This window comes from Hyperolius riggenbachi, chromosome 8 (genome assembly GCF_040937935.1).
Source record: "Hyperolius riggenbachi isolate aHypRig1 chromosome 8, aHypRig1.pri, whole genome shotgun sequence".
Lineage (NCBI taxonomy): Eukaryota > Metazoa > Chordata > Amphibia > Anura > Hyperoliidae > Hyperolius > Hyperolius riggenbachi.
In genome coordinates, this window is record NC_090653.1 from 97036525 (window position 1) to 97061206 (window position 24682).

Here is a 24682-nt window from a genome sequence, read left to right on the forward strand (position 1 = left end):
TGTAATATATAGGCTTACCTTTACTTATCTATTATTATAACAGTAATTACTATTATTACTACCACTATCATTATCATTATTAATGTACTTTCAGTATACACACATACACACCCACTCCCAGTGGTCACAGTGGTCACTCCTGTCTGGAAAGGAATTCCTGACGCAAGCACCCCCAGTAAGGCCATTTGTTTTCTCACCTCTCCATCCTGTACACTTCTTTTATCTATAAGTGGTGGGGGATGGGATGGAGTAGAGGAGATACTTTCCTCCATCTAGCAATGATCCCAGAATAAATATGGAATTATGAACAAATGTACTAATATCCGCTTTGCGCATGTGTGCGTTAAAGTTGTGTACCTTCTAAATGACACCCTGTAGAGGGGGGGGGGGGTCCACTTATCAGACCCAACGCATTTCCAGACATTTGCCATACCAACTGTATATATACATTGCCACGTGATGAGTATATAGCAACTTAAATGCAAGAACCCGTCTATATACTATACGGTACACACAAAATAACCAGCATGAAGCAGGGGAGCAATTGTTTCAGCTGATAGAGAGATTATTATTATTTATTGTTTTATTATTTATTGTATATAAGAAGCACCAACATATTACACAGTGCTGGACAATAAAGCTAGGTTATACGATTATTTATGCAAACAGGGTGTAAGATGCTTTATCATGCAACTTAACAGAGATCCCACAAGAGACCTCTGAGTTAGTATAGGGGAAAGATGCTATTGGTGGTGTTCCAAGGTCTAATAGGACATACTAAGGACCAGTGGGGCTGCTAAATGCTTTCAAAGATTAAAAGTACATGCAGGAGTTTTTTTATTTTTATTAATCAAAAATCTACACTCAAGCCTAGTTTGAGTTGATAAACAACTTCAGTAACCTAACTGTATCTATTCCCCAGAAACTGTCTTTATTCACTGGGGGAAGGGAGGTTGTTATATGTGAAGGATGCAGCTTTGCTCCCCCACTGAGTATAGGGCTCACTGACTAACATCCCTCCCCCCTCTCACTAAGCCCACATGGCTCTCTGTCCTCCATCCTGTGCTGAGTTTGAGACGGAGGTATTATACAGTCTTTTCAACTGGAGGAAAATTACTTCTATAACACTTTGTCCGTTTATAAGGCAGCCAGTAGCAGGGTGATGGGGTGTGACACGGTGTCGTCCTAAAATGGAAAAATCATGTGCTTAGCGTGAGCACTGGTGAACTGGTACAAAAGATTCTGAGTTCTTTTGGAGATATTGGCCAATGGGGCAAATGTCATTGCTTCTGTGTTGCCAATAAAACACTGCATAAAATGATGGTACTAAATTTTGCACATCTTTCCTAGAAAGTAAGTCTAACTGGTGATTGGAAGCAATAGTGTTGTGTATATCAGGCAGATGTTTAACATCGATGTTTGGTGAATCAAGGAATTCTAGGAGAATAAGACCTAAAATGCCTAAAAAAAAAAAAAATAGATATTCCTCCTACACAATCCAATTATGAGTTTTGATAGAGTAGAAAATTACTTGGCCTTTTCTGCCATCTTCTGGTGAAAGATTATAATGCATGCTTGTTTTCAAACCTTCAATATGTCAATTTTTAAACTGTATTTCTCTAGAGTTCTCTTTTGCTCTCTTAGAAGAGCAGGGATCACATGACCATCTTCGGTGGATAAAACCAGGGCTAGTGTAGGTCTGCATTCTGTTCCACAACTCCCCGTTCTTGAAAACACAGCTCTGTTCGTGAACTGAACTCTACCTTATTGATAGTTAGATGTATCGAACATCTCTGCCAATAACATTTGAGCCCATGGCAAGATTTGCACTTTTCAGCACCCAAGGTCCCCTGTCACCGACCTCTCCCCAACAGCAATCTGTCTCAATGGCCAGATTAGTTATTACTGGTTTGAATGAGCTTTCCTCCATTGTGCTGATCTGCCCCCATTCTCCATTCCCCTTAAACAAAGAAGCAGTGCATGCTCTGTCTACTTGCACTTCTTGAAATGTTGCGCTCCTTCCTGGATGTGCACAGCAGATGAGAGCGTTTATGGTATGCACATTTGAGAAATGACGCTCATGCATGAACGGCAATTGTCTATACATACCCAAAACACTCCTAGCTTGGGCTGCTGTGCACTTCCGGGCAGTGCATGCCCTGTCCACTCATGCTCTGCGAAATTACATAGCATGAGTGGACATAAGTAGGATTGCATACTACACACTCTAGCATAGATAGTGTCAGCTCGGGTGTTCTTTAACTCAAACACCGATGGACACTCAGCCAGGGACTGTGGTGGGCTCTCTTCAATGCTCCTGTAGCACCTCCTTAATGTGAGTAATGTGGACAATCTGCGACAAAAAAGGAGTGCTCTATGGTGCATGAAAACTGATATTTGAGAGGTAAAAGAAATGCATTCACAACAATTCAGAGGAAGGAGCGCATGTAGTGGTTATCTTTAGAGTGGACTCCCCCATGATGCGGTACTCCCCATCCAAGCGCATTGGCCAGTAGCGCGATGTCCGGGTGGATGGGACTTATGGGTTTCAGCAAGGTGTGTGGAACCTAGCTCTTACTTGCTTCCGTCATTACTCGTTTCGGTGTTGCTACGGGTTTTGAAGTCCCGTCACCTGGACATCGGCGCTTCTGGAGAGGGGTGTACCACACCATTGCCGTGGAGTCCATTCTAAAGATACCTACTACATGCGCACCTTCCTCTGAATTGTTGTAAGTGCATTACTTTTATCTCTCAATCAATATCAGTTTTCATGCACCATATAAAACGTCTTTTGCTGCAGATGTCCTTTAATCATAGTTACAATTTAGCACTTAGGAGGTTGATTTAAGACAAGTCAGGGACACATCTTAAAGCGGACCCAAACCAAACAATTTTTTAACTCAAAATATTTAGTTGCAGCACTCTGACACATACAAGGATAAACACTCCTTCAACCCTATGAGCATTTCAGTGCATGCTTTTCACCCTTCTCTTTTCATAGCTAGGGTTATACTGGGGGCAGCCATTAGCAATTCCTCCATTGCCGGACACCATCTTCTCCACCAGTTTGCAGGAAAAATCCTGGCAATTTGAAAAGAAGGGAGGGGTTCCTCCAATAAATGTAAAATATTTTATATTTGTCATCATGCAGCTGAAAAAGGCTGCTATTTATTATTATAATTTAGAAAATAGATTTTGTTTCTGAAATCTTGTATTTTTAATTTGGGTCCACTTTAAAGTGAGGCAGGAGGTGGTTGAATTGGAGTACAAATTGATGCTGCTGCAAACTTCTCTTGGAAAAAAAGCCATAAGAGTGCAGGGGGAGAGAAGAACAAATGCAGAACTCAGTTCAGGAACTGCCGCTGACCAGTAATAATGTTACTGTCTGACAGCTGAAGGTGAGGGTAGGGCTAAAGTGGAACTGAAATTCCCTTATGATCACTGAATGTGTGCAGGAAAACTCACCAATCAGTTCTGCTGTCTGCAACCACTGACACTTCTCACTGCAGCTTGCATGTCCCGCTCCTACAGGATCATCAGAAAAAAGCAGATGCAGCAGAGGAAACTGACAGTCTTCAAATCATGCTCCCAGGTAGTGAGTGAGATGCAGACAACTGTGGAACTCAGTTTGCAGACCATGTGTGCAGAGAAAATAAGGGGAGCTGTGAACCAAGAAAGATGATTTACTTTGACATGTAGCCTCTTATCTCTCCCAACTCCTGCCCACCCTTCTTTTTCCTCTCAAGGCCATGGCCTTTCTAGCCTTCCCAGAAATCCAGCTCAGTTTAAGCTAAAGCATAAACTGTACAACCATTACAATGTTTTGTGTCTAATGGAAGGTCCTAATGCTAACCTCCATATTTACCATATTTTTCTCCGTATAAGACGCACTTTTTCTCCCAAAAAAAATGTCCCTGTGTCTTATACGGCAAAGGCATGGAATCCCCAACTTCTGAACGCCCGCCAATACGAACCGCCGACCCGCCGCGGCTCGGATTCCCTGCCTGTGTTTCCGCTGTGCCCGACTCCCCGCTGTGTTTATCCTGCCCCCCGCTTATGTCTCCGGGTCCCCCATGCAGTGTCAGTGTCAGCAGCTTACCTCCTCCATCTTGCCCGCGGCGATTGAAGACATCCGGCTCCTGTGTGCGGCTTCCTCTAGTGCGGGGGGGAGACCATAGGGCACGCAAGGGAAGACCACAGGACAAGGGGGGGAGAGACCACGGGGGGAGACCACAGGACACTTGGTGTACGTAGAGATAAGAGGACACAGGAGGACACCATTTGGGGGTGGACATGTACAAGGCGCTCCTGGAATATGGACGCACCAGGTTTAGTTTATATATTTTTTCCCCTGTTTTTTGCCCTCTAAACCTGGGTGCGTCTTATATTCCGGAGCGTCTTATACGTAAAAAATTATGGTAATTTATAACACGTGTATGTTCATACACACCACAATATTTCTTCTTAATCGGCAATTGGTAACAAATCATTGAGTGTTATCTTTGTTTTAGGTGAAACTCGAGAGGAACGAACATTCCGTAATTGGATGAACTCGCTTGGAGTGAATCCTCATGTGAACCACATGTACAAGTAGGTTTTAATGAAAATAGTTAGTTTTTTTTTTTGTTTTTTTTTTTACTTTGACAGGCACCGATATTTCCTTAGTTCAGTGGCAAAATTGTGCTTATTTGCCTAAGGGTCCAGGCAGTAATCCCTTTTACACCACACTTGCTTGCCTTGCTTTTGAAGTCTGAACAGCAGGGTGGTGCAATCCCGGCAGCAGATACCCGCAAAGACCCTGTTCCTAAACATGCACAGTTGCAATGGGTCATGCAATCAAGTTTTTTTTTTTTTTTTTTTTTTTTTTTTTTTGAAAGTCTATTTAGCTACAGACATCTTCAAAACACATAAAAAGGTAACTTTGGAGGGCATCTGTTGCTAAGGGCTCTTTCCCACCAGAGCCCTTTTTCAGCGGTTTAACGCAAAGTCTATACTATGTGTTAACCAAGGTAAAAGGGAACGTCCATAGACATTAATTTTACCTTTCACACCCGACGCTGCGTTTCGATGCGTTGCGGTACGACGCACCCGGGAGCTGTTTGTCGTCGGCATTCGGCGTTTCCCGTCAGGTTAATTAATACTGCCGTCCGCTACTCGGCGTCGCACAGCAGATTCCCAATGACAGCCGCAGGGTAGTCAACGTGTGCAGGAGAACGGCTCTTGCATGCGTTGACTAATGTGAAAGAGCTGTTATATGGTATATTTAGATCTATGCCTTAAAGTGAACCTTAACCGAAGTAATGAAAAAGAGATTCACTTACCTGGGGCTTCTACCAGTCCCTTGCAACCATCCTGTGTCCGCGCCGGTCCATAAAAATCTTCCGTTAGCCTTCCATGGATTAGTTTCGATTTTGGCCGATAAGTTGGCGGGCCACTGCGCCTGCGCAGCCCTGGCCTTTGTTCGCGTTCACTCCGGCAAGAGGTTTTCTCTTGCTGCGCCTGCGCAGGACACTCTCCCGACATGAATGCATACAAGGATGCATGCAGCCAGCCCGCCAACTTGCAGTCGGCCGAAGAATAAACTAATCTGCAGCGGGGGAACAGAGGATCGTTAAGGACCACTGCTAGGAGAGGACGGTTGCAGGGGGATGGTAGAAGCCTTAGATAAGTGAATTTCTGTTTCATTACTTTGGTTAAGGTTCTCGGTTTCTCAGTTTTGATTTAACACAGACAGCAATAAAACCTGACCCTGTGCTTAGATGGTTTCTGCCATCATTTGTACTCAGAAAAACAAAAGTGACCATTGAAACCATTTTAGCAAAACTTTCAGGCTGGATTCACAGTGGTCACTGGATATAGACTTTGCTACGCAGTACTGTTAACAGGCCCATAGAATTGCAGTGTTCTCCCCAGGCTCTTTTAGCTGGGTGCTCCATCCAGCTATTTCTGGTGACCATTTGGCTAATTTTGGTGACCATCATCATCTCACCTACTTATCCGCCTCCTATGATGTAAGCAGAGAGGCATCGGGCCTGCATTCTCCTGCTGTGCCCCACCAGGCTACTTTTTCATGCCACCCGGCTGGAAACTTTTTCTGGCGAGAAAACAGAATTGTTTGAGTGACTTGACATGTAGAATTCTGCAATGCAACTGACCACTGTGAACATAGCCTCATCCTAAATGGAAGGGTGTCAGTTTCTGTGTTTTAATATTGAGGCACAAACCATTTTCTTCTTACTAAGGAAGAGAAAGTAATTGAGCTTATCAAAGGCCAGCAGTTGACAGTCATGCAGATGACAAAGTTGGTCATCCTGTGGCTAAAGGCTTTAATTGGCTTCCTAGTTCCTGGGTTATTTCAGGTTGACATGTCGGGATAATATCTTGCTCATCACACACCTTTACAGCCACTTAAAGTGGATCCGAGGTGAAAAACTAACTATAACAAGTAACACGTCTTTATATCTTATCTAAAGTTTAGATCGTTTACACAGCATATCTAGCTGCACACAGCCTTAACAGTTTATGGTTATTTCTTCCTGTGATACAATGAGAGCGGCCATGTTATGATTGTCATCATTACACAGCCAAGCTTATTTGCATCTCCACGCCTCAGCCTGTGATAACTCCACTCCCCCCTCCTCCCCTTGCCTCTGAAATCCCGTGTGACAGGTTGCAGCATGAGGGTGAGAAAAGGGCCAGTCAGAGTAGGGGGGGGGGGGGGGGAGAAGTTAGGATGGGAGCAATAAAAGTTGAAGGGATAGTCAGGGGCTGCAGCTAAAGTACCTGACATCCGATCCTACAGCGACGCTGCTATAGATGTTCTTCCCCATCCCTCCCTTACCATGGCCCCCCTCCTGTGCCTGTGTCAGCGCAGCATGTAATTGATATAGTCTATCAGCTCTGCTACTCCTGGATGTTTCCTGCGTGTTGAATCAGCGCGCAGGCAGAAATGTTTGTACACTATCCATCCAGCAGCCGGCTGCTCTCTGCCTTCTCTCCCTGCATGTCGCGTGTAATCACAGGACATGCAGAGAAGTGACAGCGGCCGGTGTTCGGCTGCTGGATGGATAGTGTACTATCATTTCTGCCTGCGCGCTGATTTAACACGGAAGAAACATCCAGAAGTAGCAGAGCTGATAGACTAACAATTACATGCTGCGCTGACACAGGCACAGGAGGGGGGCCATGGTGAGTGCGTCCTCACTACAGTGCCCTGTCATTTCAGCCCAGGTGTCACTTCTCGTAAACGCCACTGTGCTGCTCATGCTACAGCAGCCCCTGCCTGGAACGCCCATGCCTCCTCCTAAGCCGCCCCCTTCACAAAAAGCCTCCTCCTCGCCACAGTTTGTTCCCATAATTCAAAGCTGCATGGGAACTAACGCCGCGGCGTTGGGAGAAGGGGGGGCATAGCTTACTACTTTAAAGTGAAATTAGGCATAATTAATAATTAAAAAAAAAAAAATCAGAACGAAGAATGCACAATTAACTGGATGCAAGGGGCTCTTAAATGAAGAAGAAAGTTCGTCTCTGATCCACTTTAAGACCCATACACACGCTCAACAGCGGTCTTTTATGCTTTCACAACTGTTGGATTGACCTCTTAAGTCTTATCAGCTCTTTCAACAATAGTAAAATACGTTTTTTATGTGTTTCAACTTGTTTCACAACAAAAGTTGTGAAAGCATGAATGACCGCTGTTTACATACTGAGAATTTCTTGTATGGTGGTCTGACTTTTCTTTATTTTCATATTCTAGTGACCTACAAGATGCTCTAGTCATTCTGCAGTTATACGAGAAGATTAAAGTTCCAGTGGACTGGAATAAAGTAAACAAGCCCCCATATCCTAAGCTGGGAGCAAACATGAAAAAGGTTAGTGGTTGGTTTCTTCTGTCTGGTTATGGGAGAAAATTAGTATTGGCTTTATGTTCGGTTTTCTTCTTTGTATTCCTAGCTGGAGAACTGCAACTATGCTGTGGATTTGGGGAAACATCCAGCTAAGTTCTCATTAGTGGGTATCGGAGGGCAGGACCTGAATGATGGAAACCCAACTCTCACTCTTGCACTTATCTGGCAACTTATGAGAAGGTGAGTGCAGGCTTTATTTTTATCTGTAGTCGGTACAATTCACAATGTCAGAACAGATTATTTTGTTGATAAAGTGCTTGATGCTTAACCACTTCAGTACCGACATATAAAACCACCTTAAAGCAGTGGTTCTCAACCTTTTCAGCACATTTAACCCTTAGTGGGTCACCCCTAAGCAAATTTACCCCCTACAGAAAAAGTGGGCGTGGCCATGACATGATGCGGGTGAAGCCAAATACTAGCAAAATATAGGTAGTCCCCGATTAACAAATGAGATACGGACTGTGCCCATTTTTAACCTGAACCCATTCTCTTTTATCCCCCTGTTCTTCCTGTGCCTGTTTTGTTCCCCTCTGTGTTACCTCATCTCCCCCATATCATCTCTGTTCTCCCGGTGCCTCTTATCCCCCTCTCTGTTCAGCCGTACCTCTTTTTCCCCCCTCTATGTCCCTCGGAGTCACCTCTTGTCCCCCTTTGTGTCAACTCTTATCCCCCTGTCCTATACAGATATAGGTGCCCCCTGTAGAGATACCCATGTATAGATAGCAAGGCATAGGTGGCCCCAGTATAGGTATCTAGCCAAAGGTGCCCCCAGTATAGAGAGGTACAGGTGCCCCCAGTGTAGGTAGTGAACTATAGCTGCTCCAGTATAGATAACCAGGTACAGGTGGTGTCCCAGTTTGGGTAGTGAGCTATAGGTGCTCCAGTATAGATAGCCGGGTACAGGTGGTGGCCCAGAGTAGATAGCGAGCTATAGGTACTGCAGAATAGATAGCCAATTACAGGTGGTGCCCCAGTGTAGGTAGCGAGCTATAGGTGCTCCAGTATAGATAGCCGGGTACAGGTGGTGGGTGCCCAAGTGTTAGGTAGCAAGCGCTATGTGCTTCAGTATAGATAGCCAGGTGGTGTTCCAGAGTAGGTAGCGAGCTATAGGTGTTCCAGTATAGATAACCAGGTGGTGCCCCAGAGTAGATGGCGAGCAATAGGTGCTCCAGAGTAGGTAGCGAGATGGTGCCCTGGTGGTGGTGCCCCGGTACAGTCTTACATAGCCCCATTCCCACATGGGCTCCTGTCGCCGGGCTCTCATCCTCTCTGTGCTCTAGTCTTCTCACCACCTGGCTACGTCCTCCCGCTATGGTAACTTCCGGCACCACCTCTGATGTCATGAGAGGCGCCGTTGGGGTAACAATGGAGAGAGGAGGAGAGCCTGGTGAGAGGAGTCTACGCGAGAAAGGGACTGTGTAAGTTACTGTGCCCCTTGCCGCAGACACAGCCTGCCACTTCTCTCCTGAAGGGAGAAGGTGCCGATGTACCCCCGGCCCCAGGGGACCATGGACCCGAGGTTGAGAAGCACTGCGTTAAAGGATACATCTGGGGGAAATAAAATCAGATTTACTTACCCGGAGCTTCCTCCAGCCTCTGATTAAAAAAAATTGAACTAGTTCTCCCGTTTATCATAAAACTAAATTATGTTCCTGTCACCATGCATTGTGATAAGATATGCTTTTTAAATAAAGGTGGGTTTTTGCTACAGTGTGTACTTTTTTCCTTGAACTGAAAAATATATATTTTTTAATGGTAAAAATAAGGGAGAAGGGCTTAATTGAGGGTAATTAACAATTTTATGATGTAAAGAGCTCGGTCTTGAAAGTGGGTGGGTCTAAAATGTATATTTTAGTTAATGGTTTTCACTGCATCCTCGTTATGTCATAGGGCCCGTTTCCACTTGCGCGGAAACCAGGCAAATCGCGTGGGTAAACTCTGCCATAGGGAGTAATGGAGCCTTGCGCCAGCGATTCGGCTGGCTTTTCCATAAAAATCTGTGCGAATCCCATATAGGATTCGTCAGCGTAATTGCGGATCCGGAAGTGCCGCTACACGTCTCGCAGACTCGTGCAGCTGCAGTGGAAATGGGCCCTTACCCCATTACATTTCCCCACATGACCTGTGGTCCCCCTCACTTATATAGATCTCCCTGGTAGTCTGGTGGTCCCCGATGTTTCCCTAGTGCCGCCTCCCCCACATATGCTTCACTAGTGGTCAGTGGCCTATTTCCACTAGTACTGCATCCGCGCATGTAATGAACTGTGTATGTGCGGCACTGCCCCCATCATGCTCCTGTCGCCAGGTATGCTGCACAGTACAGCATGCCTGGAGATATGTAGAGAGAGAGACTGGGTCGGGCAGCACAGGACGTGGAGGGAGCCCATGGGCGGGAAGAAGGTAAGTATAAATGCTTTTATGTGATTTGTTTCCTTACACTTTACTTCCAGTGGCGGGTCAATTTAATTTGCCGGTAATCCAGTGGGTCTCTTTAAATCCCTGGTGGTCCAATAGCTGACCTTAATTCCCTGGCGGTCTATCAAGACCCTGTCAGGGTTAGGTGGTGAAACAAAGATGATTTATTGCAAATAAGTGTGCTGTTTTGTAACATAAACATTGCCCTCCTCCAGCACTGCCACTCCATTTTGGAATTGGACATATATTATAAATAATGCATGTTCATTTTCACTTAAATGTGAGCTTTGGATACACAGTTCACCACCACACTTCCTGTCAGCTATTACTAACTGCTGTCAGTGTTCTGGCAGTACAACTCAAACCAGTATCGTAGTGTCTTATACCCTGCCCTACAGCCAACGGAGGCAGACCAAAAAGTATGGGAGAGTCCTCACATGACCGCAATGTCTATCCTAAAATTGGGGTTTTCCAAGAGTAGAATTTTTTTTCATATTTGAAATAGTTGTCTACAGGGCATGGGGTGGGGTAATCTGAGCCCTGAAAGTTCACCTCTTAAGCTAGAGTTTTTTTCTGTTTCATGTTCAGTTCTCATAACTGCTCAAAACAAATGTATTTAAAGGGGACCTCCCAAACACACAATTGGAGAAACTCACTCCCAAACAGTTCTCTGCTGCTTTATAAAGCCTGCAGGCTGCTTATACGCCAATGAGAAGTGCACACATAATACACCTAGCTTGCAGTGATTAATCAAGCAGAAGCTGAGCAAGTCAGCCAGTCAGTTGGAGAGGGCTTCAGTTGCATATAGACAATGGCTATATGACCAGCAGGGGGCACCAGCGTGCAGGATATTCCCTCTCATCTGCCCCCCTCCTAACTAAACTGCATGGGATACTACAATAAAATTAAAAACAATGGTGCATGAGCCAGCCTGGGGCCCCGGGAACTCTCACTGCCCGGGGCCCCAGAACCAGCATCTAACACCATATGTGAGCGCAGCCAAAACCTTGGAGCTGCCACCTCCAAGGCCTGTCTCCTACTGCTCTAAAACTTACCAAACACACAATTGGAGAAACTCACTCCCAAACAGTTCTCTGCTGCTTTATAAAGCCTGCAGGCTGCTTATAAGCCAATGAGAAGTGCACACATAATACACCTAGCTTGCAGTGATTAATCAAGCAGAAGCTGAGCAAGTCAGCCAGTCAGTTGGAGAGGGCTTCAGTTGCATATAGACAATGGCTATATGACCAGCAGGGGGCACCAGCGTGCAGGTTATTCCCTCTCATCTGCCCCCCTCCTAACTAAACTGCATGGGATACTACAATAAAATTAAAAACAATGGTGCATGAGCCAGCCTGGGGCTGGCTTGGAGCTGCCACCTCCTTGCTCAGCTTCTGCTTGATTAATCACTGCAAGCTAGGTGTATTATGTGTGCACTTCTCATTGGCTTATAAGCAGCCTGCAGGCTTTATAAAGCAGCAGAGAACTGTTTGGGAGTGAGTTTCTCCAATTGTGTGTTTGGTAAGTTTTAGAGCAGTAGGAGACAGGCCTTGGAGGTGGCAGCTCCAAGGTTTTGGCTGCGCTCACATATGGTGTTAGATGCTGGTTCTGGGGCCCCGGGCAGTGAGAGTTCCCGGGGCCCCAGGCTGGCTCATGCACCATTGTTTTTAATTTTAAAGGGGACCTCGACTCAGAAGTCCCTCTCTATTCTAAAATATACACAATAACATAATCTTTAATGAAAAACATTTTTGTTTTTCTTTGTTACAGCTGATACAAATCCTGCAATAAATCTGCAGTGGGTCTACTTCCTTCTTTCTGTGAAGCAATTAACATTTTGTGCTTTCAAGTGCGCTTATCTCCTGTGGCAGTCAGGTGATACAGGGGAGAGATCAAATTACAACTTGTGAATAGACACAGATGAGGGGGATTAGACAGGCTAAATTCTGTAAATACATACAGGGTGCATTTATTTCAGTGTTCCTTTTGTCCTGTGCAAGAGTTCAGATGCACTTTAATTGTGAAAATGATTTAAAGCCCTTTGTGTAAATGTATGTTTCTGCAGCTACAGTGTAGGTGTCATTATTCCCCTGTATGTGTTCCCTAGGTTTACACTGAATATGATGTCGGATCTTGGTGATGGTTCAAAAGTAAATGATGAAATCATTGTCAGCTGGGTGAACAAAACATTAAGTGATGCTGGGAAAGCATCTTCCATCCAGAACTTTAAGGTAAAACTGCACAAGTTTTTATTCGTAATCTATAAGTGTCATTTCAAAAGACTGCTGTAAAAATGGAATTTAGCTGTGACCTTTTTTTATTGCCTGCCATATGTACTTAACCACTTCAGCCTACAGTGTTGTTTCACCTTATTTATTCGAGAAACTTTCACCTCCCATTCATTCGCCAATAACTATCACTGCTTATCACAATTAATTGATCTACATTTTGTTTTTTTTCCACTACCAATTCGGCTTTCTTTGGGTTGTACATTTTGCTAAGAATTATTTTTTTCTAAATGCATTTTAATGGGAATATTAAGAAAAAAATGGAAAAAAATCATTATTTCTCAGTTTTCAGCCATTATAGCTTTAAAATAATACATGCTACCTACCATAATTATAACCCACATATTTTATTTTCCAATTTGTCCTGGTTATTACACCATTTAAATTATGTCCCTATCACAATGTATGACGCCAATATTTTATTTGGAAATAAAGGTGCATTTTTTTTCAATTTGCGTCCATCACTACTTACAAGCTTATAATTTAAAAAATTATAGTGATATACTAGCTTGACATGCATATTAAAGGTCAGACCCTTAGTTAACTATTTATATTTTTTTAATTGCAATTTTTTTATTAAATTTTATTTGGGGTTTTTCGGAGTGGGAAGGTAAACGGGTGATTTTAAATAAAATTGATTGTGTATATTTTTTTTAAAAAAAATATGTAGATGTAGTTTTACTATTTGGCCACCGTGATTTTTTTCGTCCTGTAAGCGAGAGCTTTCACTTACAGGAACTGAAGGGGTGACGTGGGACATAGAAAAATCGCGGCTTTTCAGAGAAAGCCGTCGGTTTTTCTTAGGGGGACATTGATCAATGAATGGGATCTGTATTCCTATTCATTGATCTCAGGGGCAGCGGAAGGCGGCGGGAGCGCTTGTGGTGCTGCAGCAGCAGTGCAGGCTATCTGGACGGATATAATCCGTCCAGATAGACCTAAGTGGTTAAAGAATACCCGAGGTGACATGATGAGATAGACATGGGTATGTACAGTGCCTGGAAAACAACAATTGTTTCTTTTTTTTCTTTCTCTGCCTGAAAGTTAAATATCAGGTTTGTAAGTGGCTGGCTCAGACAGGAAGTGACTACAGTGTGACCCTCACTGATAAGAAATTCCAACTATAAAACACTTTCGTAGCAGAAAATGGCTTCTGAGAGTAAGAAAGAGATAAAAAGGGTCAATAGTTAATAAATGTTAGCTCTGGAATACTTCCAATTAATGTGTAATTGAGCAAAAACAATAAAACAGTTAAAACTTAAAAAGTAGATTTAAATCTAGAATAAAACTGTGGAAGAATATCTTAAAAAGTCATTTTTAGGAGAAGGAAGCTAGATACAATCATTTATTTCATTAGTTTATTTTCGCTTCTGGTGTCCTTTAATCTCTCTGGCAGTATCCCAAAGTGTCTCGTGGTGGAAAAAAGCAGCTAGTAGCGGTAACCCCGAGCCTGACTCGTGGTAGCTGTCGGGAGCTCTAGGCAGAGTGCAGTGCGCAGCGGGCGTTTCAACTTACCTCACCCGGGATCCAGACACTGGCAGCCATTCTCATTCATATCTTTGGAGGCTCTGCATACCCCTGGTCAGATCGCCTTCTGTCGTCATGAAGACAGATGGCGATCTCACTTTAGGGTTGCGGACAACCCGGAGGACAGGAGGAGAAATGCTGCGTGGGATCCCAGGGGAGTGAAGAAAAGCAGCAGCCCAGCGTTTTCTTCCCTGCCCTGGAATCCAGCGCAGCAATTTTCCTTCTGTCCTCCGGGTGTGTGTGTAGTTTTGTCCAGAAAAAGTCCCCTTAGATCAAATATTGGTTGTTTGTGCCAGTGCCGAGTATGCAGCAGAGCAAGCCTCTGCATATTTGTTAAAAAGTAATTAGGAGTTGATGCCATGGTTGTTGCAACCAGAAAACAGGGAGGGATACTGTTAGTCAGTCACGCACTATTGCATTGCACAGTTCTGGCCGTACAAAGCTATGTACACACAGTGTACTTTGTTACCTGGAAGGATTGCTTGTGATTAGTCTTCCAGTACAAGCATCCTTTTACATCTTCAGCTGCCTCTCCTGCAATCTGTCAGGTTGGATTTGATTAGTAAACTGCTGCTTAAAGAGGAACTCCAGTGAAAATAATGCAATAAGAAAAGTGCTTATTTTTTACAATGATTATGTATAAATGATTTAGTCAGTTTTTGCCCATTGTAAAATATTTTAAATCCCTGATTTATATTTGACATTTATCACATGGGATATAGTTGCTGCTTGCTGTTTTTGCAGTTGGAAACAGCTGTAAACAGCCATTTGCCACAATGCAGCAAGGTTCACAGACAGGAAACTGGCAAGAGTACGTACTCAGTTTCTTGTGGGAGGGGTTTCATCACAATATCAGCCATACAGCGCCCCCTGATGGTCTGTTTGTGAAAAGGAATAGATTTATCATGTAAAAGGGGGTGTCGGCTACTGATTGGGATAAAGTTCAATTCTTGGTCGACTTTTCTTTTTAAGCTTCTCCTTTCCCCTCTCATAATACTACATAATACACAGCATGCATTTCATCAGAGCTGAGCAAGCATGCCTCTAGAGTGACAGCTGGAGGTCTGTCACCCGAAACAAGGAAAAAATATAAGGAAAGAGCTGTACAGTGTGTGTGGACTGGAGGGATTGAAGAATACGCTCTATTACCGGCTGCTGATTTGCCCAATTAGTGGTGGACTTTTGTCATTTGCCAACACTATATACTTGCACAGGGGGAGAATGTAGTGGGGTGCTTGCCTCCATTGCGAGAGCAAAACAGCAAATCTGTGGCAGGATAGATGATCACAAGAACTAGAGTTCATCCATGTTTGGCTTTATGGAGGTCAGCTTTGTTTATTTTAAAGTGTACCCAAGCCAAAGCTCGGGTACAAAATCACATACTTGCCTAAGAAGAGGAAAGCCTCTGGATCCTAATGAGGCTTTTCTCGCTGTCCTCTTGTACCCTGTTGCCGAGCCCTTCAAAGATTACCCACAAGGGCTTGTCGATAATCTGATCGGGCTCCTCTTCAAGCATGAGCGTGTCCATACTGCGCCTGCACGAGTACAACCACACCTGCTCAATAAGCCTGCAGGCTGGGGCCATGCTTTTTGGTTGCAGCACCACTGCGCTTGTGCCAGAAGAGGAGCAGGACCCCGATCAGTGGGCAGGTCTGTGAGCAGCAACAGGAGACCAGAGGACAGTGAGGGAAGTCTCATTAACCACTTGCCGACCGCTCACAGCCGATGGGCGGCGGCAAGGGCTGGGCCCAAACGACCACAATACACCCATCAGCGGTGGGCGTGGTTATGCGGCAATCGCTTCATTCAATCACCACCTGTCACTGCCACCTATCAGATCAGACCCTAACCTGCCTCTTATGGGCATCTGATCACCCACCCACACCATCAGATCGCCCGCAGACCCACCCTCAGATCACCTCCAAAGTACATTGTTTACATCTGTTCTGCCATCTAATAACCCATTAATCACCCGCTGTCACCACCTGTCACTGCTACCCATCAGATCAGACCCCTATCTGCCCCTAGGGCACCCAATCACCCGCCCACACACTCAGAATGACCTCAGACCCCCCATCCCCCTGTGTACTGTATACATCTATTCTCCCCTGTAATCACCTGTCAATCACCCCGTCACCACCTGTCACTGCCACCCATCAAATCAGACCCTAACCTGCCTCTTATGGGCATCTGATCACCCACCCACACCATCAGATCGCCCGCAGACCCACCCTCAGATCACCTCCAAAGTGCATTGTTTACATCTGTTCTGCCATCTAATCACCCATCAATCACCACCTGTCACTGCTACCCATCAGATCAGACCCTAATCTGCCCCTTGGGCACCCAATCACCCGCCCACACCCTCAGAACGCCCTCAGACCCAGCCCTGATCACCTCGCCAGTGCATTGTTTGCATCTATTCCCCCCCCCTCTAATCACACCTTGAGACACCCATCAAGCACCTCCTGTCACCACCTGTCACCCCCTAGCACACCTACCCATCAGATCAGGCCCTAATTACCCCCTTGTGGGCTCCTGATCACTCGGCCAAACACTCAGATCCCCCTCAGACCACCTTCCGATCACCTCCCCAGTGCATTGATTGCATCTATTTTCCCCTCTAATCACCCCCTGAGACACCCATCAATCACATGCCCATGTTCTCTGCTGCCATATCCAGGTCACGATTTGAGAACATCCTGCGCTTCCTGCACTTCAGTGCCAATACAGCCTGTCATCTAAGAGGCCACCCTGCTTATGACCGGTTCCTCAAAATTCGGCCCTTCATAGACCACCCGTCATCAAAATTTGCAGATGCTTATACCCCTGAACAGTCATTTTGAGGCATTTGGTTTCCAGACTACTCACGGTTTTGGGCCCCTAAAATGCCAGGGCAGTATAGGAACCCCACAAGTGACCCCATTTTAGAAAAGACGCCCCAAGGTATTCCGTTACGTGTATGACGAGTTCATAGAAGATTTTATTTTTTTGTCAAACAAATAGATTTTTATTGTTTGTTTGTTTTTTTCACAAAGTGTCATTTTCCACTAACTAACTTGTGACAAAAAATAAAATCTTCTATGAACTCACCATACACCTAACGGAATACCTTGGGGTGTCTTCTTTCTAAAATGGGGTCATTTGTGGGGTTCCTATACTGCCCTGGCATTTTAGGGGCCCTAAACCGTGAGGAGTAGTCTTGAAACCAAATGTTTCAAAATGACCTGGGAAATCCTAAAGGTACTCATTGGACTTTGGGCCCCTTAGCACAGTTAGAGTGCAAATAAGTGCCACACATGTGGTATCGCTGTACTCAAGAGAAGTAGTATAATGTGTTTTGGGGTGTATTTTTACACATACCCATGCTGGGTGGGAGAAATCTCTCTGTAAATGGACAATTGTGTGTAAAAAAAAAAAAAAAATCAAAACCTTGTCATTTACAGAGATATTCCTCCCACCCTATGGCGGCTCTGGAGAAACCTGCAGAAACACCCCTAGTGGGCGCTTTAAGCAGGTAATCCCTCTCCTCCCATTACCCTCCGAGATAGCAACAAAGATTATTCCAATTTCGGGGGGCTATAGAGCGGCAGTGGGGGGGCAGAGGGTGGCGGTAGGGACACACAGAGGCATGTCCAGTTGTTGCCAACTCATCCCTTTAAATGCGGACGCTTATACATTATACATGTCTTGTGGCTAGTTAGATGCAGTCTAGGCACTGATTATCTGTGAGAAACCCCAGAACCTGTATAACTTAGATGTGCCAGTATTTAGAGGGGTGAGTTGGCAACCCTGGGCATGTCATGAGGCAGAGAACATGCCTCTGTGCTCCATCTGCCCCCCAAGGAACCGCCTCGGGTTATCTTTAAAGAGAACAGTCAAGTGGATACACTCCTAAAGCATTTTATTTTTTTTTCTTTCTCTCAGGACAAAACAATCTGCACTAGTCTTCCAGTAGTGGATCTGATTGATGCTATACAGCCTGGCAGTATTAATTATGACCTTGTCAAGACTGGATCACTGACTGATGAAGATAAACACGAGAATGCCAAGTAAGTGTGTAACTATTGTGGTGGTATTTCATGAAGGATAACCGTTTTTTTCATCATCTGATTTAGCAGTTGTTGATCCTTCAGTTTAACATGAGTTGACCTAGGATAATTGTCATTCTGCATGCTACAAGACAAAAATAAACACTCAGACCCTGTGATGTAATGTCTTCACACAAAGTATGAAAAGCAAACCTGTATCAAAATACACATAAGAGTGTGAATTGTTGCCTATGGTCTGTCTTTCACGTTGGCTTGGTGTAGTTTAAATCCTATACATATCATGAGGTGTTTCTTTACATCTGACTTTTTCAGTTCATAAAAGAGTGGTTTATTAGTTCCCCTGAAATGTTTGTCTGGCTTCCAGATGCTATAGTACAATGTTAATTTACAAGAGAACAATAAGTTAAGTCTAATTGCTAATAGAAATTGGGACACATTTTCCATACGTGAGGTCTTGAGTTATAGTTCGTTAACTTTCTCTTAAGAACAGCTGTGCATGGTTAAATAAAGAACACCTAAAGCGAAAGGAATATGGAGGCTGACCTACTTATTTCCTTTTAAACAGTGCACATTTCCTGGGTGCCCTGCTGATCCTCTGCTTCTAATATGTTTAGCCATAGACCCTGAACAAGCATGCAGATTAGATGTTTTCTCACCAAAGTCTGACTGGATTAGTCGCATGCCTTTGTCGCGGGTTCACTTTAATCTCCGGTAAAGAAAGTGTTGCACTGCGCAGGGAAAGCTTTGCGGTATCACAATCTTTAAGATGAAGATCTCACCTGATCTTTGACTAAAGTGTCAAGCCATGGATGAGAATGCTCACTCAGCTCCCTAGATGAACAGATTCCAATTGTACACAACAAAGATACGATCCAGACACCAAACTTGGTTAATAAAACCGGAAGTAACAAAGTGAAGCTTTATCCATAACAGAACAGATAGCATTGTGGGGTCTTAGACACAATGTGCAAACAGGTAGAGGAGGGTGTGGGGGAGAGACAGGGCTCTATAGCTCAGGGCGGTGCTTGCCTACTTATTCGACTCGCGCCAAGACAAGTATGTGAACAAGCATCCTGAGGGACGTGGAATCATAATGGTGCCGTCTCTCCCCTGCACCAACCTCCACCTACTTGCGCATTGTGTTTACGACCCCACAACACTGTCTTTTGCGCTATGGATGAAGACTGACCATACCGTTTTTATCCTTGTTTGTGTCAAAAACAAAATATGGCTGTTTTTTATATATTGACTATCTACTGAAAGCTGCTAGTACAGGTTAAATAGGCAGTAAAGTAGTCCAGTTATATTGACTTATCACAGACTTTAGTGTACCACCATTAATATTTGTTGCCATTGGTCCAGGCATGTGTACATTTTTTTTTCCATTTTTGTTAAATCTGCAAGTACAGACAGGCGTGTACAGACAGGCGTGTACAGACAGATGTGAGCAGTAAACAAGGACGAGTCAAGAGACTTCTTTTAAAAGTATTCCTATTAATACATTTTCAAATTTCTTTCTAGATATGCTGTCTCGATGGCCAGGAGAATTGGGGCAAGAGTATATGCTCTTCCTGATGATCTGGTGGAAATAAAGCCCAAGATGGTTATGACTGTGTTTGCCTGCTTGATGGGAAGAGGGATGAAGAAGGTGTAACTGTCCTTGTTCTCGGCTGTGGAAGAGTGTGAGACTCACAGGGTGTATGGCTTGCAAGGCCTGGCAGTTTGAGACCTTCTCGACCTGCCAACATAAGAACTCTTTGATGGTGGCAAGACTTTGCTTTGCGACATTAGAAACCGATTCTCAGGAAGAAGCGCTGTATGCCATAAGTGCTTTCTTTCCCAGATGAACCTTTAAGATCATACTAAAATGCATTCAGGCTTGGAGCTTGTTCCCTCTTTGACATTCCTTTGTAGACATTCCAACAGATTCATTCCACCAATCTTTCTTTATAACGGTTCCACAAAATACAAAAGTTCTAAGTGTATGAAGGTGAATAAATCTTATTGCCCACGTGATCAGTCAGACCTTCATTTCTTCTACATTTTGTGAGAATTAATGTAAGAACCTGACTGTTAGACATAGGGAATAAAATCTACTCTTGATACGCTTTGGTTACTAGTGCCTCTGGTGCGAAGAGCAGCAGCCTGCAATTACCCTCAAAATAACCTTATGTTTACACAACTTTTTATTATTGGTGAAAGCTAACATCTGACTGTGTTGTACTGCAGTTTTGAGATGCAGTTTATACTTTTCAAAGTAACCCAAAAGTCTTAATTTACAAAACCACATCATATACTGTCTATCCATCGTTTTCTGCAGAGCTTTGAAACATATTTTGTCACTTAAAGGGACTCTGAGCAGTAAATAAACAAAATTTAGACTAACCTGGGGCTTTCTTCAGTCCTGTAGCCCGAGCGGTCATTCAGCATCCTCCTCTTCCCTCTCCTGGTCCCACTGGTGGCTCCGTTAATCAGCAACTTCAGGTGATGTCGCATGTGCACGCCCCCGCTGCATGCCTGTTGCATCATCACGCTGGTCACCATAAGCCTACTGCGCATGTGCGGTTCTCTAAAGACTGAACCGTGCATGCGCAGTAAGCTTATGACGACCAGCGTGATGGCGCGGCAGGGGCGGGCACATGTGACTTCACCCAAAGTTGCCGAGTACCTGAACCACCAGCAAGGCCAGGACACGGAAGCAGAGGATTTCTTTTTAACTTTTGAGTGGGAAAACATAACTTCTGGCTGGATTTAATGCTGCCTATGTGACCAATTTGGCTACTGGAGTAAATGGCTCATATTTTGGCTGCCATTTTATGCTTTATTAATAGACGTGCTGATATTTGTGTCTGCTTTTTAGAGTTCTACATTATGTGGGCTTCAGCCTGCTGCCTCTCCACGTGAAAAGACTCTTTGCGCCAAGTCACTTACTTATTCCCTTTTCAAATTATCGGTTATTGACATTATCTTCAAAATGGCTGCCTTGAATATACATGCGTGTTACGAAACTGTCCTTAGCAGTACAAACGTAAACTTAAACTAATTAGGTGACAACTTATTATTCATACATAGGAAAATTGCTTTTTTTTCCTTCATAGTTCTGCTTGATATTGTACCCTTTTACTATTTTTTCAACCGTTTCAGTTTGAGTAGTATGAATGCATTTTCGTCTGGATCTTGGTTCAAACTTTATACATTATTACTAGATATATTTTTTTCATTTTTTTGTATAAGGCCTGCATGAACATTTATTTTTTTTGTAACTATTTTTATTTAAAATGTCTACCTGCTCTAAAAACAGACCTGTTTTATCTGGAGTTGCTGGTATCATTCCTGCCAAGGACCACACACTGCATAGCAGTATGGATTTGCATCTGAGAAAGCAAAAAAAAGGGCCAAAGAATTATCAGTTACCTTAACATCTCAATTTCTGTTTATTTTTACAGCTTTGGCAACCTGTTCACTAGATTTTTAAGATCATGCTGCTATTTTATGCTGTTAAAAAAAAATTATGGCAAAGCAGAACTCAAATAAAAAAAAATGTTTCAGCAAGTCTCCTGGTTTGATTTTGGTGCCTGGAAAAGATACATTTTCAAAATATTTACCGTAGTTATTTTTAAAAAGAATAAATGTTGAAATTCTATATACAATGACTGGGTGTTAAATACATGTGATTTAATTTCTTAAAGTGTAACTAAACTCAGAACATCCTCACTGCCCTAAAAGATTAGCCACAGCATAAACTTTATGGAAAAATCTTCATTACAATTTATGGAAATCCTAAAAAAAAAACTTAAAGGAGTTGTCAGGCAAAAAGTTAGAAAATAAGCGCTACTTACCGGGGGCTTCCTCCAGCCCCAAGCTCCCAGCACGTCCCTCGCCGCAGCTCTCCCCGCAGCCGTTCGACGGAGCTCCAACCCGGTCCCCGGCGACGACGTGTACTGCGCCTGCGCGATCGGCGCTGTCAATCACCGCCACATGGACCGGAGCGGACTGCGCTGTCGCAGAACTACTGCGCAGTCCGCTCCGGTCCACGTGACAGTGATTGACAGCGCCGATCGCGCAGGCGCAGTACAGAGCAACCTCCAGGTCGCTCTGACGTCGTCGCCGAGGACCGGGTTGGAGCTCCGGCGAACGGCTGCGGGGAGAGCTGCGGCGAGGGACGTGCTGGGAGCTTGGGGCTGGAGGAAGCCCCCGGTAAGTAGCGCTTATTTTCTAACTTTTTGCCTGACAACTCCTTTAAAGGGGAACTGAAGAGAGAGGTATATGGAGGCTGTCATGTTTATTTCCTTTTAATCAATACCAGTTGCCTGGCAGCCCTGCTGGTCTATTTCTCTGCAGTAGTATCTGATTAAAACCAGAAACAAGCATGCAGCTAGTCTTGTCAGATCAGACTTATAAGTCTGAACCACTGAAACGCCTGATCTGCTGCATGCTTGTTCAGGGGCTATGGCTAATAGTATTAGAGGCAGAGGATCAGCAGGGCTGCCAGGCAACTGGTATTGTCTAAAAGGAAATAAACATGACAGCCTCCATATACCTCTCTCTTCAGTTCCCCTTTAAGTTTTACTTGGTTTTACTTTTGGAGAAGGCACTGAAAAGGTTAAGCCTCAGTGTTTACTGTATGGTAAGCTGCAAAGGAAGAGCTCTCCTGCAGTCTAGATTTACACTTGCCTATACGAACTAATTAGCCATGTTTATCTGCTTAACCAAACACAGAAGTGAATTGCTTCCACAACTATATGTGGAATGAAGACTTTTCATTATGTTCTGTACAAGAGTTTGAGCCAGCTTGAAGTAAAAATTGAAATTTACATAGCTGGAAACATGAAAGTGAGAATTAATAGGGATGCAACATGTATAATGTAGCTAAGTGTGTGACCAGTCATAAATGCCTTATGTAGTCAAGGCTGTATTTATACTTTTTCTGCCCCTAGGCCCAATTCCTAGTGGTTACCCTACATATGCAACAGCTGCCCTCCCATTCTATGTTTAGAACCCCTCATCCATGTCGAACATCCTTTTGTGGGCAGAATCCCCCACTTTCATGTTTTGCTGCCATTTATTATTATTAATATTGATTTATTAAGCGCCAACATATTCCATGGCACTGTGCAAAGTAGGAAAACCACAAGGGGTGCATAATGATACAGCCAATTATATACATCAAGTATGGACACCAATACAAATACAGGACTGGTGAGAAGCATGCAGTATACATACTGGGAGTGCGTGTTTAGGTCATCTAGTAAGGAGTACAACTTGGCGAGAGGTCGAAGGGGGAATGGTCTAAGTTAGAGCCTGAAGAAGCAGTTAAAGATTTCAAAGGTTGGAGAGTGACAGTTGTGCTGAGGAAGGGCATTCCAGAGGAGGGGTGAGGCATGTGAGAAGTCTTGTATACGTGTATGCGAGGAGGTAATTCTAGCAAAAAGCTCATGTGCACATTTACATTTAAGGCTCAGACATACTGTAACCGCTTTTTTGAGCGCTTGCAATTGATTAGCGCTTTGAGTGCTTTTTAAAAATTGCTCCCATTCACTTTCATAAAAAGTGCTCAGAAAGAGCTAATCAATCACAAGAGCTCAGAAAAGCGCTTATAGTGTGTCTGAGCCCCTTACTGCCTCTTTTCTATTTGCAGCTTCCTTTTCCATCTTTAGCAGTTCATCTGTTATCTCTAGCTGACCCTTTGATCAACAGACGCCCTAGACCTGGGCCTTTTGTGGCCTTCTCTGTATTTTGGCCCTGTATGTAGAAATAGTATACACTGCACATATTTTAATAATGAGCAAATTTCTCTCAGCTAAAGTTGCTCATAATAATGTCTATTTTGCCGATCTTCATTAACCTCTTAAGGACCACAATTTTAAACCGCCCGAGTGACCAGGCTATTTACAAATTAGGGCACTGCAGCTTTTAGGCCTCGCTGCAGGGCCACACAACTCTGCACACAAGGGATTACCCTCCCTCCTTTTCTGCCCACCTACAGAGCTTTCTATGATCACTCCCAGGATGTGTATTTTGTTTTATAAATATTTATTTCTTTAATTTCATAATAAATATTTGTTTTTGTTGTTTATTATAATAACCCTGCCCTCCCTCCCCCCCACTGGCCAATGACAGCGATTGGCTGTCATAGGCTTCAGCCTATGACAGCCGATCGCTCCTGGGGGTCTCAGGGGGACACACGACTGACCCCTGTATAGTGCTGCCATAGATCACAGCGCTGTACAATGTAAATAGTGGGCGATCGCCGCTGGGAGACTGATGTCGAAGTGGTGTGTGCGATTCCCTGAAAACTCCACCCCTAGAACTTCACGCCAATTGGCATGGAGTGGTCCTGGGGCTGCCTCCCTGCTCACACCGATCGGCGTTGAGCAGTCGTTAGCAGGTTAAAGAGAACCTGAGCCGAAGCTCGAATTTAAGAACACCTACTTGCTTAAAGAGAGAAAAGCTTCTGGATCCTAATGAGGCTTCCCACGGTGTCTAGGTC

At 44.1% G+C, this 24682-nt stretch overlaps 1 protein-coding gene across 2 annotated transcripts in view; it reads left to right on the forward strand.

The window, feature by feature from the left end:
* PLS3 (plastin 3) overlaps nucleotides 1–21745 on the forward strand; it is a 153484-nt gene extending 131739 nt beyond the window's left edge. For both annotated transcript variants that reach the window (XM_068250917.1, XM_068250918.1), the window contains 6 exons: nucleotides 4512–4590; nucleotides 7757–7871; nucleotides 7954–8087; nucleotides 12433–12556; nucleotides 18068–18192; nucleotides 19714–21745. In XM_068250917.1, coding sequence (XP_068107018.1) covers nucleotides 4512–4590; nucleotides 7757–7871; nucleotides 7954–8087; nucleotides 12433–12556; nucleotides 18068–18192; nucleotides 19714–19846 — 710 coding nt within the window. In that variant the 3' untranslated portion in view covers nucleotides 19847–21745. The remainder of the gene's footprint in view (nucleotides 1–4511; nucleotides 4591–7756; nucleotides 7872–7953; nucleotides 8088–12432; nucleotides 12557–18067; nucleotides 18193–19713) is intronic.
* The last annotated feature ends 2937 nt before the right edge of the window (nucleotides 21746–24682 follow it).